This window comes from Vulpes lagopus, chromosome 2, assembly GCF_018345385.1.
Source record: "Vulpes lagopus strain Blue_001 chromosome 2, ASM1834538v1, whole genome shotgun sequence".
In the NCBI taxonomy this organism is placed as follows: Eukaryota; Metazoa; Chordata; class Mammalia; order Carnivora; family Canidae; genus Vulpes; species Vulpes lagopus.
In genome coordinates this window covers 1,212,807-1,229,595 of record NC_054825.1, presented here as the reverse complement: position 1 = coordinate 1,229,595, position 16,789 = coordinate 1,212,807, and the positions used below count along the sequence as shown (strand labels likewise).

The window sequence follows — 16,789 nt, the reverse complement described above, 5'->3', positions numbered from 1 at the left end:
CTAAGAAACCATTGCCTAATCCAAGATCATAAAGATTTGCTCCTGTGTTCTTCTGAGAGTCATATATTTAACTCATATATAGGTCTTAGACCCATTTTGAGTTAATTTGGTGTGTGGCATTAGGTAAGGGTCCAGTGACTTTCTTTTGCATGTAGATATTTAGTTGTCTTAAGTACCATTTGTTTAAAATGCTGTTTTCCCCCCTTGAGTTGTCTTGGCACTCTTGTTGAAAATGAATTGGCCATAGGTGCAAAGATATCTGTGTGGACTCTGAATTCCTTCCCCTTCTTCTGTATGTCTGTCTTTATGCCAGTACCACACTGTCTTAATTATTGTAGCTTTGCAGTAAATTTTGAGAGCAAGAAGTGTGGCTCTTCCAACTTTGTGGTACTTTTTTTCTTGAAGGAGAAGCTTTTTTTTTTTTTTTTTTTTTTTTAAGATTTTATTTGTTTGACAGAGCGCATAAACAGGGGGAGTGGCAAGCACAGGGAGAGAGAAGCAGGCTCCCCGCTGAGCAGGGACGCCCCAGTGTCCATCCCAGGATCTGAACTGAAGGCAGACACTTAACTCTAGGTGAGCTACCTAGGTGCCCCAATTTTGCTCTTTTTAAAAATTCTTTTGGCTATTCTGGGTCCTTTATAATACCACATGCATTTTAAGATTTAGCTTGTCAGTCTGCTGGGGGGTGGGAGAGTAGGGGATACTGCTGGAGTTTTCTAGGGGGTGTTGCCTATACTCTGTACGTCAGGTACTTCCATCTTCACATGAAGTCTTCTAGTCCATGAATGTAGTGTCTTTCCATTTATTTAGGTTTTCTTTAATTTCTTTAAACAATGTTTTTGCGATTCTTCATTTATAAATCTTGCAATCCTTTGGTTCAACTTACTTCTAAGCACTTTAGGATGATACTGTAAATGGAATCATTTTCTTAATTTCATTTCTGGATTATTCATTGCTGGTGTATAGAAATACAGTTGATCTTTGTGTTTGTTCTTGTGTCCTGTGTCCTCACAACACTTACTAGCTCTGATAGTTGTATGTAGGACTTTCTACATACAAAGTCATGCCATCTGCAAACAGAGAAAGTTTTGCTTATCCCTTTTCAATCTGGATGCCATTCATTTTCCTTGCCTAAGTATTCTGGCTGGAACCTTCGGGAGAAAGCTTCCCAGAAATGTTCAGGGTAAACATCCTTGTCTTCCTGATCTTATGGGGAAAGCATCCACATTTTCACCATTAAGTGTGATATTAGGGGATCCCTGGATGGCTCAGCGGTTTAGTGGGCGTGATCAGCCCAGGGCGTGATCCTGGGGTCCCAGGATCAAGTCCTGCATCAGGCTCCCTGCATGGAGCCTGCTTATCCCTCTGCCTGTCTCTGCCTCTCTCTCTCTCTCTCTCTCTCTCTCTCTCTCTCTCAAAGTGTGATGTTAGCTGTGGATTTTTTTTTTTTTTTTTGTAGGTGCTCTTTATCAAGTTGAAGAAGGTCCCTTCTGTTCTTAGTGTATGAGCACTTTTATCATGATCGGGTGCTGGATTTTGTCAAGTGCTTTGTCTACAGATGAGATAACCATGTGATTTTTTTTTTTTTTGTCTTTTAATTCTATTAACATGGTATATTATTGTGTTGGTTTATTCTGAGATGTTAAACCATCCTTGTATTCATTCCTAAGATACAGTTGTTCTTCCTTTTACTAAAATACTATTTATTCTGGTAGCAGAGAAAATGACTTTCAGTTGTCCTTTCTGATTTTTCCAGTTTATTTAGATAATCTGCCACAAACTATTTTTTTTTTTTTTTAGTGATTGACTAGAAAATGATATTCAGATCCTTCTGTTTTGTCATTTTATCCAGTCTACTCATAATTTGGAGAAACTGTTTTAGTTGCTTTTGAGATTATAGTGTGTCTGGTTTAGAACCCTGCTAATCTCTTACAGGTTTTCCATTTTTTATGTTTGGTGAAGGCTTAATTCACTTCTGTTAGTTCTTGTCTGGTTTCTGAAAGAGAACTCTTGCCTTTGATGATCTGCTTTGAACATATAGTTAAAAATGCAATATCTGTGTGTGTTTATATATGTAAAAATATACATTCATATATATACATGCACATTTATTTGTGTCTGCTAGTAGAAAATTTTTTATATAAATGTGTAATTTACATTTCAGAGTGCTCTATCATTGTATTCACCATAATAAGTAGAAATTCTCTATTTATCTGACATTCTCAGTAGACTTTTTGTCCTTGGAGAGTAGATAGTACTCATAAATCTGAATATAGTCAGTATCTTTTAGTGTGGTTTTCCCAAAGCCTTGTGTCACTGGATTAATTATCGGTGTTATAGTTGGGAGTTCCTATAATATATACGCATGCCACTCTAACAGGTACTATGGAGCATAAGGTAAATAGTGTGGTCAATGCCCTTGATACATCTCTTACAGAGTTCAGAGATAGGGGAGAGAATGGGTTTGGTGACAGTAAGAAAGGACCTGGGTGGGTTGAAGCAGGTGATCTTGCTGAATGGTGGAGGCAGACACGCCTTAGAGTGAGCTCCAGAAAGGGTGGGAAGAAAGGAGGTGGAGACTGTGAGACCATAGCACTGTCCAGAGGATGAAGTGGAGGTCAGCTTTTTTTTTTCTTTAAGATGAGAGATTACAGCATGTCTATGTGAAATTAGGACTCATCTCTCTGTTAGAGGGCGAAAATGGATGGTGTCATAGCATGAAGGTTGTCTTCCAAGCCGAATCCTCGAAGAGCCCAGGTCGGGCAGGACCCTCCTGGTGGCACAACTATGTGAAGGATCTGTTCTGGGTGCTTCTGTTTTTGAGTGAAATAGGCAGAATCACTAACAGTGAGGCAGGGGACTGGTGCACAGGAAGTGTAGGCAAGGACGAGGGGCGAAGAGGTGGTTGCCAGGGGGTGTGGGAGCACCTGTGGAGGGCCATGGAGGCGGGAGAGCGAGAGCAGACCCCTCTTCTAGGGAAGGCTGCAGGACAGCTCCGTGATTGGAGGCCCAGGCGCGGGGGAGGGCGGGCTTTTGAGTCAGCCCCTGGGAAGCCCAGGATGAGAGCCTGGGAGAAGGTGGACACCAGTAAACAGGATGTAGGGGAGGTACGATGAGGTTGGCTGCCGATGAAAACACACAAGCATGGAGTGCACACTCCCGGGTGCCTGGGAGCCAGATCGGAAAAGCACCCACCTACCCTTGGCCGTACTTGCACTGTGGATTCAGTTCCCCTGCTTTTGGACTTGATATAAATGGGATCACACTGTAAGTGCTCTGTAGTATTTTCTTTGTGAGACTAATCTGTTTTGCTTGGTGTGGCCAAAATCTGTCCGCTTTCATTGCTGTGTGGCGTCACCCTATGAATGCTCCACCGTGTGTGCCTCTTTCTACTGGACATTCTGGTTGGTCGTTGTGTGAATGTGCCTCTGTAGGTGCTGTCGCACTAAGCGCCTGTGTTGCTGGCGGCTGTGTGTCTGGTGTGGGGTTTCTGGGTCCTTGATGTGTGGCTGCTGAGCCTTGGCAGACGCTGCCAAACAGTCTTCAAGGGCTTGTGCAGTTTTTCTGCCACAAGCAGTGTGTGAGTTCCTGTTGTTCCCCATCCTGTGACACTTGGAACAGCAATTTGGGCGGGTGTGTGGTGGTTTTCACTTGCCTTGGCTGACGGCTGAAGAGGATGAGCACTGTTCGAGATCCTTACTAGCCTAGGATGGGGTGTTGATGAGGCCTTAAGGGGGAAGAGAGGATTGGCTTTCATCGTGACCACTTTCTGGGACTTTTTCACGCAGTGCCGGCAGTGAGGTGAGAAGGTCAGGAAGGGGCCGGTGGTCTCAGGAAGAGCGTGCACAAGTCTGGGTCTCCCCCACGTCCTGCTGCTGCTGTTGGGGTCAGCGGAGCTGCATTCCTTACCCAGGACAGACAGGTCTCTGGCCAGGAGGTTGCGTTTAAGTAATCCTCCACAACTTGAACTACCTGAAGAGAGGAGAGAAAAAACGAAATAGCTGGAAACTGTATCTTCCCTGTCATTGTTGTGGTTTCATTTTGTTTTGACAATGACTCAACAATTTGGGTAGTAAGTTCTGATTCTGTGTACTATTTGGTAAGCGGAGGAGTGCTGACACTTGTGTACTGCTGGGCCGTTAAGCAGGGTGATGGTCCGATTCATGCCTTTGAGAAGGTTCCTTCTCTGCCTTGGGCAGCTGGAGCGCCCACGGGCGTGGGAGGGAGTGGAGCAAGCTAGGCGGGAGGCTGCCGGGTAATTCAGCCTGAGATGACGGTCACTTTGGACACAGGGCAGTGGCAGTACAGATTGACGGACATGGAGGAAATGAAATGTTCACACTTGCATGTTTTGTTTTGAAAAGCTTAGAAGTTTGGGAAAGTGCAAGACTAATCCAGCAAGCACCTGTGTACGCAGGCACACACCCGGACCCGCGGCTAGTGCTGGCCGCCTCCCCCGGCCCCGAGGCCTGACTCCGCGCCACCCCTTGCTCAGTCTGTGTCTCGGCCCCCGTCGTCCTGCTCCTGGCAGGACCCAAACCTGGTCTCCCCATCTGCCTGCCCGAGCGTTCCAGAAGCTCTGCTGAAGGGGCTCATTCATAGTGACTCCACTCACTGAGATGTCCGCCCGGGCGCCAGGACTCCGCGCTCTGTTCCCCAGGGCCCCGGGCAGCCGCCCGCTTACAGCGGTCACTGAGTCTGTCGCTGCACGTTGAGAATCAGCTGCTGCCCCCCTCGGATCTCACCCGGGCACCGATACTGTGGCCGTCCTGCGTTTCCTTGATGAAGTGAAGAGCTGCCATCTGGTGAGACCACCTGTGAACCCGGTGCTCACCCGCCTCTCGTGCGCCCCGCCCTCCCCGACTGCCCACGCCGCCCCCCGCCACGCACCTTCCCAGGGTGGGGGCCCCGCTCCCCCATGTCGCCAGCCCCCCTAGGCCCCGCCAGGCTGCGGGCATGTGAACGTGGCTTCATGATCTCCGCCTTGTTGACGACAGTCTCCCTCTGGCCCCTTCCCCTCCACATGTCCTGTTCCTGCTCCTTCTGCCCTCCCGCGCCTCTCCCCACCTGCCCACCCAGCCCAGAAGCTTCCTTGGGGCCCCTGACCAGGCCCCCTCCTGCTAACGGCTCTTTCCTGGGTTTATTTTGAACAGTAAGTACTGACTTCCTGTTATGGCAACTGATGACTTAGCTTTTTTGCTCACATCACCTTCTACCCACGTGCACCCCTGCCTTCCCTGCAAAAAAAAAAGAAAGGGAAGAGACAGTTGAGAGCATCCTGTGGCCGTCTCCTGCTGACCGTGCGGATAGTGTCGGTCACTAACTGAAGAGGACGTTTTCTTTTCCACGCGGGCTTCATTTCCCAGAGCTAATGATTGGCTCGCGGGGCCACAGCTCGGTCTGTGTCCAGTGCGGTGTCCCCGCCCTGTGGGTCCCTCTAGCCCTCCTCTCCCCCAGTGACGACGTGGCTCTGCGGGGCCCCTGGCTCCAGTCCTGGGACTGTCCTCGCCAGTGTTGGGCTGTCACGTCCCCCATCTTCCTTTGCCTTGGTTTATTCTCATTTGCCAACTTGCATCTTCCAGTGGTTTCCTGAGAAGGGGGGTTTGGTTGTGGTTTTTGATGTTCCAGAACATCTTTACTCCTCTTAAACGCAATTGAAAATTTGGCTTTGTGTAGAATCATAGGTTGAAAATTATTTTCCTCAGAATTATTTTTTTAAAGATTGTATTTACGCATGACACAGAGAGAGGCAGACACAGGCAGAGGGAGAAGCGGGCTGGACGCAAAGAGCCTGACGTGGGACTCGGGCCCGGGACTCCGGGAGCCGGAGCCGGAGCCGGACGCTCAACCGCTGAGCCACCCGGGAGCCCCTTTCCCTCAGAATCTCGAGGATGGCTGGGTTCCAGCCGCCGTTTTCCTGCATCCCGTCTGATGCGCCCCGAGCCCTGTGGTGTGGGACCTGTTGGTTCTCCGTGGAGGACTTGAGAGCCTCCCTCTTGTCCGCGTGTCGCGGTCGTCCCGGGAGGCCGCCTGGGCAGGTCCCGCCCTGGGTCAGGCCCGGCGCTCAGCGGCCGCGTCGGCCGGGGCTCCCGTGCTCCTGCGCCGGACGCACGCCTCGTGGTCCTCGGATGTTTGCGCCGTTTCCTTGTCTCTCGCCTTTCTGGAGCTCGTGACCTGGATGACGCGCCACCTAACCTGACCCTCTGATTATCTTCTCTTTCTTCTCGTCCACCTCTTTGTGTTTTTGCTCTAAGAGGCGTTGAGTTTTAAATTTATTGCCACCGTCTGAATTTCAAAGCACACTTGCCTGTTTTCCCTTTCTCGGTAGTGGGTAGTGGGTAGAGGGTAGAGGTAGTGGGTAGAGGGTAGTGGGTAGTGGGTAGTGGGTAGAGGGTAGAGGGTAGAGGGTAGTGGGTAGTGGGTAGAGGGTAGAGGTAGTGGGTAGAGGGTAGAGGTAGTGGGTAGAGGGTAGTGGGTAGTGGGTAGTGGGTAGAGGGTAGAGGGTAGTGGGTAGTGGGTAGAGGTAGAGGTAGTGGGTAGAGGGTAGAGGGTAGTGGGTAGAGTGGTAGAGGTAGAGGGTAGTGGGTTGTAGGGTAGGGTAGAGGTAGTGGGTAGAGGGTAGTGGGTAGAGGGTAGAGGTAGTGGGTAGAGGGTAGAGGTAGTGGGTAGAGGGTAGTGGGTAGAGGGTAGAGGGTAGAGGTAGTGGGTAGAAGGTAGTGGGTAGAGGGTAGTGGCATGCCGCTCCCCCCGAAGCCTGCTGCACGTGACGGCACGCTGCACCCCAGCACGGGCCGGGGCTGCCGGGAGGCTCACCGGCTTCACGCGGGGCCGTGCTCGCTTAGAACAACAGTAGCTCCCTGAGGACATGAACTGTCGTGTCTTTGACGTTTTGGCGATGCGCTGTGCCTCTTCCCTCCAGCTTCCTTGTTCTGGTATTTTCTTTTCACCATCTGCAGAGCCTGAGCTGCTGGTTCATGTCTAAGATGCAGCCACTTTGGTGCCAACAGGCAGTTCCGTGAGCAGGTGGGCTTTTCACCTGGAGGGCTTCCCTGTGCTTGGTCATTTCTTTAGGGACCCCAAGGGTTTGAACCTTGAAGCCTCTTCTACCCAGATTTATCATTTTGGAGAGGAGGCCTGGAGGTGGTGGGAACTCCTCCGTCCTGGCAGCTGGCATTTGGGCAGCAGGAAGGGGAGGAGCTGCATGCTCTCACTTGACGGGATGGGGACAAGCTTAGGGACTCAGCAGTTCAGTAAATGGCCTCCTGCCATCTCCATGCCCAGCACCTGGTGTGGAGCGTGGCTGAGGCCCCCAGCAGATTTGAGACTTCGGCCCCCCGTGTGCACTGAGACTGTCACCTGCCATGCCCCCCGCCCCTTGCCGTCATCTGCGGGTCGAAGCCTGCCCACCACTGTCGCTTTGTAAATGGACACCTTTCCGGTTCTCTCCGGCACCTTTGTGGTGGTGGGAGGGAAAGGCCCGCGCCCACAGTGGGCCACACCGGACAGAAAGTCAGAGCTGGGTTCTTAGGGCTGCCACACGTGCATCATGGTTTCTGAGTCCGACCTGAACGTTTCCTGAGGAAGTTCTGCATCAGCCAGACGATGCCCTCCCAGCAGAGTGCCTCGGCCCCGGGAGCCTCGCTGCCCCTGTGCAGAGGCGCAGTGCCGTCACCCGTGGCCAGCGGCGCCCGAGCGGGCCCTGCACAGGGGCCTCTAGCTGCCCAGAGCCACCATGCGGTGCGCGGCAGGTGTCAAGCCCCCTCGGCGCCCTCAGCACCATATTTACACTTTTAGCATCACACTAGTTTTGTAAAGTAATGGCCATCATATTGAATTCATGTTGGTATACACATTCTGTTTTGTAATGTTGTTAGTATTTAGTTTGTATATTTATTTTGACTTTAGAGCTCTTCTAAACTCTGCGGACAGCATTTTCTAATTTTAGATTCATACATATTTACATAGCTTAATGAAAATAATTTCTCACCAGTGGCAGTCATGGAAGTTTCTCTTTTAAAAGATTTAGTCCATTTTAATTAAGTTTAAAAATCACTGACAGAGCTAGAATGCCATTAATTATATAATATCGTACACCCCCTGGGTATGAATGACAGATTTAGTCCCATTTAGTCCAATACAGAATGTTTTAATTTCATTTAAGCAAATTGGGTTATTTTGAGGAAATTAATTTTAAAAGTGGCACTTCTAACAAGAAGCCTAGTCTCCTAGTCCTGTTTTTTGTTTCTTTAAAAAAAAGGAAGGAAAGACATCCCAGGCAAAAGGATTCAGTGTGTGTTTAAAGGTCATGCACAGCGCAGGTGAGCTGAGAGCTTGTTTCTCAGGAAGTCCTGTATGAACCATTTGGCTAAAATGTTAGTGCACACCTTTAAGATTTGCAGGACATACGGCAGCTTTGGGGCGGGGGGGGGAGTTCTTCAAGCACTTTCAGTCGTGGGGTCCGTTTCTTAGTATTGGACACACTGGTCACAGTCGCTGTGCAGCAGTGTTGGTCTCTGAACGCTCCCGCTGCCTCCGTGGGGCCCTGCATGTGCAGAGCACTCACAGCTGGCCGGGCCCTTTGCCCTGGTGTCCCAGCAGCAGGGGTGGGTTGGTGCTGACCCAGCTCATCCTCGTCCTCTCAGCAGCCAGAGAGGAGATTGTCCAGGGCAGGTGATGAAGGTGACAGGTCCCTGGGGTGGAGGAGCCTGCCGACAGCAGGACAGCAGCCTAGACAGCAGCCTGTGCGGGACCAAGCCCAGGTCCTTGTCCTGAATCAGTCCACGCGCAGCGCCCCCGTGTGGGAGGAAACTGTCTTTTTTATTTTTCTTGATCCAGGAGTGCATTTCATGAATTCATGAAATTCATGAAGTCGAATCTATCCCTCTAGGCCTTAGCCTTAGGACACCTAAGAACTTTTCTTTCCCCCCTTGCCTGTCTGTACCCTGTGGCCTTTACCCTTAATGAGCTGATGGCCAGGATCTTTGTGTGGATAATGTCAGAAATGTCAGGTGTCCAACGAGCAGTGTGACTAGGTAATGGTGTCATTCTCAATGGTAATGACTGTATCCAGCCAATGAAGGAGGTTTGTACTGTGTATAATATTATTTTGTACAGAATCTAGCAAAAGTTATTGCAAAGGATATTAAAATATCGGTTAATGTCATGTAAGAATCAGATTTATCTAAGTTAATATTAGGCATGCCTGCATGCATCATAAAATGAGACAGCAGTCTTCTAGGACCAATATTTTTGGGGTTTTTTTTTTTCAATTGACTTTCTAAATTTTATTCTGTATTCTTATATAAAGATAGTGCTGTCTAGATGAATCCTGGTGTCCTAGGGACCAAGCATTCAATCCACCCAGCAAAACCCATAAGACCATATGTGCTCCTGGGCTCTGGGTGCCAGAACCACAATGGGCTGCTTGGGAATTACACATTTCCCATGAAAATGTTGCTTTATCCAGGGAGAAAGTTTTATATGTGTCTTTCTTTTGAATCTTTTTTATTGACCTTTGATATTATTATTCCTTTCAAAATCCTAATCTGGTGAATTATTTCTGTATTTTATTGACAGCTGACATCATCTCAACTGTTGAATTTAATTACTCTGGAGACCTTCTTGCAACAGGAGACAAGGGCGGCAGAGTTGTTATTTTTCAGCGGGAACAAGAGGTCAGTGATTCACAGTCCACAAGCCAAATGAGATCCAGCCTTTCTCGTGTCACTTGGAAGGAAGGAAAGGAGCACAAGCACTTTATCTCAGTCTCTGACTTCACTTAGATTCAGTTACATCACATTAACTGTTGAGAAGCTTATCGTGGGGGTGAGCAAGGTTGTATTTCAGCTCCCTGACATCCAACCACTGGGCCCCAACTGAGTCCCTTGTGCCCGTGTCTTCGGGGGGCAGCGAGCAGGGACTCCTTGCCCTACCCACAGGCTGTCGTGAGGACCAAATGCAGGATTTGGTGTGATGGAGTTCTGCCTCTATTTGCTTGCATCCTGTAAGTAATTAAAGTGGCTGTTGGTGAAAATCACTTCGGCCTGTGAAGGTGCTGGCTCCCAGTCCTTGTCCAGCTGTGCAGTGTGCTCCGAATGGCTCCTGCCGCACTAGCTGCAGGGAAGATTCTGTGTGTCCTGGGGGGCCATGAATTCTCTCTCCCTCCTCAGTCAGAGGTGAGCGACCCTGCTGCTGCCCTGCCCCCTGAGGGCCCCACCGTCCTTGCTGGGAGGAAGGGAGGACCCCAAAGATGAATTGCCCTCATGAGCAGTTTTTTTAGGTCACTCCCCCTTTTGGGGGGGAAAGGGCAGAGAAGTCCTCTTTTTCAGAATGGGGCGGAGAACCAGGTCTTGCTGGCACCGCCTCCCCTTTCTGGGGATCCTCATCAGAGTTCGTGCTGAGTGCTGATGAAGGAAGCAAGATCACTTGCTGCTCCGCTGGGCTGCTGTGCACAGGTTTCCAGGCGAGGACCACGGTGCAGCCAGGCCTGGGTTTCTGTCACGATCTGTCTCTTTCCCTCACAGCTTCACACATGAGTCCCTTGTCTGTGTCCAGGCAGGTCATGGGCAGTTACTTTCTCATCTCCAGATTCTAGTCTCTTATTTTTGTGGTAAAACTGATATGGCAGCTGGTGGGCCTCTGCTTCCTTCCAGTAGATGTGCAAGGCAGCGAATGCCGGCCCTGCCACCAGAGAGGGGGTGCCTAGGGGCATCTGCGGGAGAGTGAGCCCTGGGCGCCCCCGCAGTAGGAGTGGAGGGTTGCTCTGGTAAATGGGAAGAGATTTATGGGATGCCAGCATCGTTATTAAAATAGACCTGTTGCAGCTCTAATTTGGATACATCCATGTAGATTTAAAAACCTTTTTAATCCTATTTTTTCTGGTTTGCGATGGTGGAATTCTTTTATGGAGATAGTCTCTCTAGATCTTCATAGATGGTTTGATAAGTTTATAATTTTGCATTCTTTCCCCAGAGGTAGATTATTAGATGGTGCTGTTTTAAAAGAACTATGTATTTTATCCCTTTCAGCATCAGTGGAGTTTATTACTTTTAGCAGAAGGATTATTTAACAGATTACTGAGTCATAGCTGTCGTAAATTTAAGAGTTCACTTTTAGCTCCTTAAAGTTCACCGTTTTAATGATATCCTTATAGAAAATGAAATTTTTCTCATTTTTGTGAGTCACTAAACCTAAAAGATACTACCTTCAAATGTGAAATAGATTATAATTAAACTTAAGCATCTTGTTACAAAATATGTTGAGCATTACAATTTTGAGAACCTGTAGCATGACGTGTTTTGTTCAGATGTATTAAATCATGATTAATAATGTGAGAGAGCACAATTATACAGCAGGGGGTTGTTAACATTGTTTAAATTTGATAATCCTGGCCATCTGCAACTTCATGAACCCTGGGCAACTATTTTCCCCCATGTTTTTCTTCATGTTTTGGTTAACATAGAGCCTTCATGTTCCATCTATTTTGAAACTATTCCAGTGGTTGTCATACATAACCCTCACTGTGACTTGGATTTTTCCAGTGCCGTCAGGTACGCGGCCACTGCCCTCCCTGCAGAGCGCTGGGGCTCAGGCCTGCGCGAGGCACACAGGGTGAGGATGCCGCAGGGCTGCACTTGACGGCCGACAGGGGCCTGGGTGTCAAGCCTGGGGGTTGGGGCCAGAGGGAGCTGTCGGGAGTTCAGTATGTGCACCAACATGCCGTAGGGAACAAAGGCAGTGGGGTGATTTTTGAGCTTTTTTTCTTTTTAGAGCAGCGCCATCCATTTCAAGAAACCCAACGTGTCAGTGAAAGGTGAGCAGTTTAGGGAGGGGGCTCAGCTCTGCAGCTCACTCTGCAAACTATTCTATTTGAGTAGTTCCTCTAGTGACACCAGCACTCCGTGTGTCTGAAAACCAGATGCACCTTCCATCATCTTCCTGTCCTGCTTGTCAATCCTGTTCCCAGCAACTCAGGCTGGCAGCCTCATGGCTCTGGCTCTGCCCTCCCCGGGACCCACCTGCCGCAGGCAGGCACGTCTGTCTCGAGGCCCCTCCTCTTGCCTTTTCTGTACCTAACTCCTCCCTGGACAGAACATGGACACCAGTCCCTGTCAGTGGGTCCTCGAAGGCTGATGTGGGGTCTCACCTATTAGAGGCTTTAGGTGTGGGGGTCGGTGTGGCTCCTAACAGGAAGATGGGCCTGCAGTGCGAGAAGCGTCTGCCCCGGGCTCCAGTTCCTGGAGAGCGTGCCTGGGAGGATGGGCAGCACGTGCATGTGGGCACCTCATAGAGCTGTTCCTATTCTGTTTCTCAGAGTTCATTATAGTCTTGAGGTGTGGGACTAAGTGATTCCACAGATTTTTTTTTTTTTTTTTAAGATTTCCATTTCCTTTTTCTCATTGGCAAATTAGAAGCATCTGCTGGTATTCTCCTTACTTGTAGAGAGGGGTGCGGGCCTGAAGAGTTTATGCACCTCACACACCCGCTCATGGAAACCATGTCCTAGATCCTGGAGTCCATGCATGGTTTCCAGGAGAGTCCAGCACACAAAAAAGCCATGCAGATTCATAATATGCGATCCTAATTCAGAAATATAAAGAAACCTAGACATAAGGGTTCCTCCGTTTCACTTGATTTCTTTGACACACAGCCTAAAGTGTTAAAATATGTGATTTTAGGTGCTGACTATATACCAAGAATTAAAATCTTGGTATCCTTGGTTTTTAATTATGTAGTATTTTTACTGTTTCATAGAAAATGTCATTCTGGGTAACAGATGATTTCAAATTAATACAATTACATTTATGAACCCACCACCCAGGTATTATTCTTTCCTAAAAGAAAAGCCAGCCCTCGGCTCCTGTTGTGCTCTCCCCATCTTGTCCAGCTTTGTTCCCAGATCTTACCTCCTCCTTACTCTGCCTTCCCAGAGTGGGTTATTATTGAAGACAATATGCATCTCCCCCAAAAAAAAAAAAAAAAAAAAAAAAAAAATATGCATCTCCCCAAGGGTGTTCTACTTTTACTGTAATGTGTAGAAAAGTTTTATGTATGTGAAAAAGTGCCATCACAGATGTCCTCTGCTGGGCTGGTCACCGCATGGGTGACTGTACCCCGGGGCGGGGGGTGGGTACAAGTGTGTTGGCTGGCTGTTCCCCGGCTGTGTGCCACACTGCACAGTGCTGCCCCCTGTGGGCCCACCAGCCTCTCCAGAAAAAGTGTAAATGTGCAGGAGCCTCAACTGGCTCCTGCGCAGGCCCTGCTCCGGAGCGCGTGCAGGGGAGCAGGACAGAAGGTCTGGGAACGCCTCTGTTATGGAGTGTCGGAGTGTCGCCTGTCAGTTCTTGACCAGGGTTTTCTTGAACTTTAAAAACTGTGTGTGATCATTTTATATTCAGATCGATGGGACTGAACTTTTCTCCGCACTGTGCTTTGTTCATTAACACAGCTCATGTTTCCTTGCAGAATAAAAGCCGCCCTCACTCTAGGGGAGAATACAATGTTTACAGTACCTTTCAAAGTCATGAACCAGAGTTTGACTATTTGAAAAGTCTAGAAATTGAGGAAAAGATTAATAAAATTAGGTGGTTACCACAACAGAATGCTGCTCATTTTCTACTCTCTACAAATGGTAAGAGCTTTTTTTTTTTAAGTGGTTGTTTGACTTAGGATTTTATTTTTAATTTGCTGAGTGTAGCAAATTTTTACATTACTTTTTATTTTCTGCTTTAAACTCTGGGGAGAAGGTAAATTATTAGCTAGATAGCAGGTGATAGGCTAAAAACTTAAAGTATATGGAAGTGAGCACGCGCATACACTCCCCGTGTGGCATTGCTCTACGGCACATGCTTCCACGTCTTTACTTAATACGCTGACAAAATCCAGGTTTATCTCTAACTAGAAATTAATGTTCAAAGTCTCATAGCTTATAAATCAACATAGAACCACGTAGTTTTTCTGCTATAATACTGGACTAATAGTGGTGCGTGAATCAGTTTTTCTTTTAATATGGAAACTAAGGTTTTTATTTTCAGATAAAACTATTAAATTATGGAAAATAAGTGAACGGGACAAAAGAGCAGAAGGTTATAACTTGAAAGATGAAGATGGACGGCTTCGAGACCCATTTCGAATTACAGCACTGCGGGTACACACTGCCTTTCCTCAAACTACCCAGTTCTCTTCCTAGTGTGTCGGGGACAGCGCCTAATCAGCTGGTAGAGAAGGCGGCCAGTAGGACTGCTGCGACACTGCCTTCTCGTTCGTGGAAGCTGCTTGTAATCCTAGTCGTCAGTTTATGTGTGTGTTAAAATTGGGATTCCTCGTATTTCACATAAGCTGGAAGTCACACGGTATCTTCAGAAAATCTAGTGATCCTAAAGACTCCGATCTAATCCTACAGCAGAAATCTCTCTCTGTGTGAGCTGCCTCACACTGCAGAGGTTGTAAGTAGCACATAGGTGGCGGTGCAGTGCACATGGGACTCAGAGCGGTGTCCTGAAGGAAGCCTTGTGGGCTGTGGATGCAAGACGAGGCGTGCACGGCCAGGGTTCCCATTAGCTGGTGTACTGTTAGCTGAGGCACACACTGAGCTTTCAGAATTCTTTGCCTGACCATAGTATCATCACTTCTTATTCTAATTGTTAAATTTTTTTAATGCTTTTTTTTAAGGTTTTTATTTATTTATTTGAGAGGGAGCATGAGTGGGGGGAGGGAGATCAAGATAGAAGAGCACAAGCAGGGAGGAAAGGGAGAAGCAGACTCCCTGCTTAGCTGGGAGCCCAGCGCGGGGCTTGATCCCAGGACCCTGGATTCACCACCCAAGCCAAAGGCAGTCACTCAACCAGCAGAGCCACTTAGGTCCCCCTGATTGTTAAATTTTTAAGTATCCTTCACTCCCTTTTTGGTATCGCTGGGCACCCTTCGAAATGACCATTTTCATAAGTTCTGATACCTAGATTTTGTCCACATTTTAACATCTGTGAAATTGAGTAAAAGGAATTGAGTCAGGTCCATTGTCTTGTGATTGTCCCAGTGGTGTGCACCCTGGAGGGTGTGTGACATTGGATGGGCTCTGGGGAAAGAGGTGGGGCACCAGGACGCACCGTGCTCACAGGCAGTAGCGGGGGGACCAACGCTGGAAGTAGTTCGACATGGTCCCTAAAACCATCACCTGCTACATTTAAAGTCTGTTGGTTGGCCTGTTTGTTTTTTAACAAAGTTTACATTGTTGAATATTGTTTATCAAGTGAAGACCTATCAAGTGCAGAGTAGTGGTGAGGTGCCACAGGGAGGGACACCACATTGCAGGGACGCTTCCCTGCTCCACACCCCACCATAGCGACACTGGGGGCAGAGTGCATGTGGCCTGTCTCAGGTCTGTCCCTCAGGCTCTCGGTGCTCGGTGCACCACGGTGCTGGGTGGTAGGCGCAGAGGACAGAGCCACAGCCCAGCAGTGGAGGCAGTGCTACCCATGGTTGGGAAGGCAGCAGCGTGGCCAAGAAGAGCAGGATGGCTCATAGACTTAGGTCCAGAGTGTTGCCATTCGTCCAGAGGGTTGACACGGAGAAGCAATGTAATTGACTCAGGTCGAGTTTATAAAACCCTGATGTGAACCAAGATGTTTTGATGTAATCGTGGGCGGGTTTTGTGCCCCCGTGCCCCTGCTTTCACATCCATGTGGCTGTAATAAAGCACTGTGAGTGACAGCACTGGGGTGACAGCTGCCAACATGTGAAACTCTGAGTGTGACAGAACAGAAAAGGCACTGGGTGCCCTGGGGGCTGTCCTTCCTCTGCCCTGGTCTCCTGTCTGTCACAGCCTCCCGCCGAGCACCCTCTCCCTGAGCTCAGCCCACTTCGCCACACCAGACGCTTCCATGCCTCTGCTAGAAGAACCAGGGGTCTTACTGGGCCCAGTGCTGGTTTTCTTCAGAAGCATTTTTATACATTCACCCGGACACACTTGGTCTAATTGGCCAAAGTGTCATTTCATCAGAAATGGCTGTTATTAACACATTGTGGTTTCAGAGTCACAGGCTGTAAATTGACCTTTGTGACTTTAGGCCCATATTTGATTTAATTGCCTCTCTGAAAGCTAAAAAAAGGACTGCTTGTCTAAACTTAGTTCGGTAGGAGTCAACTATTGCTCTTTTGAAATTTTTCTCTTAAATTTTTAGTGCCAGAAAAGGGACTTGGTTAGAAGGAGCAGCCTTTCTGTCCTAGCATGAGAGTTGCCATGTGCTTTGATCACTTAGGGATTCGTCAGAGGGTGGTGGCAGCCTGCCCTGTGCCTGCAGAACAGACCTGTCCTGCTCCAGAAAATGCCACTATGGTGTCAGCACCTAGCTGGTTGAAAGTGAAGGAAATATTAATGCAGGTTTCCCCAAGCTCACTTTTGCAGACTTTTGGGCAGAGCAGATGATGTGAGAGCTTTACTCTAGACTTTCCAGGTGCTCCCTTTGGCTTTTAATTAGAAAAATAAGTTACTACTGTTAATTTTTTTATTTTGCTTTTAAACTTCTGCCTTCTTTCCCACTAGATGTCAGTGACATTGGGACTTTTTTCCTTTCCTTACATGTGGGCACGATCACCCATAATGGCGCCCTGCCTCTTGTGTTGGCATTTGTGCGCTCACACCAACCCCTTCCTCTCATCTGTTGCCTGGCTAACTCCACTCTTTACCTGTTGGTGTAGGTGTCCTATTCCCTGACCACAGCACACAGCACAGAGATGGGTTTTTGTGCCCCGTAAAAAAAAAAAAAAAAAAAAAAAAAACTTTTATTAGAGT

General features: G+C 48.3%; 1 protein-coding gene across 2 annotated transcripts in view; it reads left to right on the top strand.

The window, feature by feature from the left end:
- PPP2R2D (protein phosphatase 2 regulatory subunit Bdelta) overlaps positions 1 to 16,789 on the top strand; it is a 45,115-nt gene that overhangs the window by 19,433 nt on the left and 8,893 nt on the right. Inside the window, exons 1-4 of one of the 2 annotated variants that reach the window (XM_041743650.1) lie at positions 3,095 to 3,267; positions 9,577 to 9,674; positions 13,465 to 13,630; positions 14,034 to 14,146. In XM_041743650.1, coding sequence (XP_041599584.1) covers positions 3,255 to 3,267; positions 9,577 to 9,674; positions 13,465 to 13,630; positions 14,034 to 14,146 — 390 coding nt within the window. In that variant the 5' untranslated portion in view covers positions 3,095 to 3,254. Of the gene's footprint in view, positions 1 to 3,094; positions 3,268 to 9,576; positions 9,675 to 13,464; positions 13,631 to 14,033; positions 14,147 to 16,789 lie in introns of those variants that run through there. The other variant, XM_041743649.1, reaches the window with a different exon arrangement.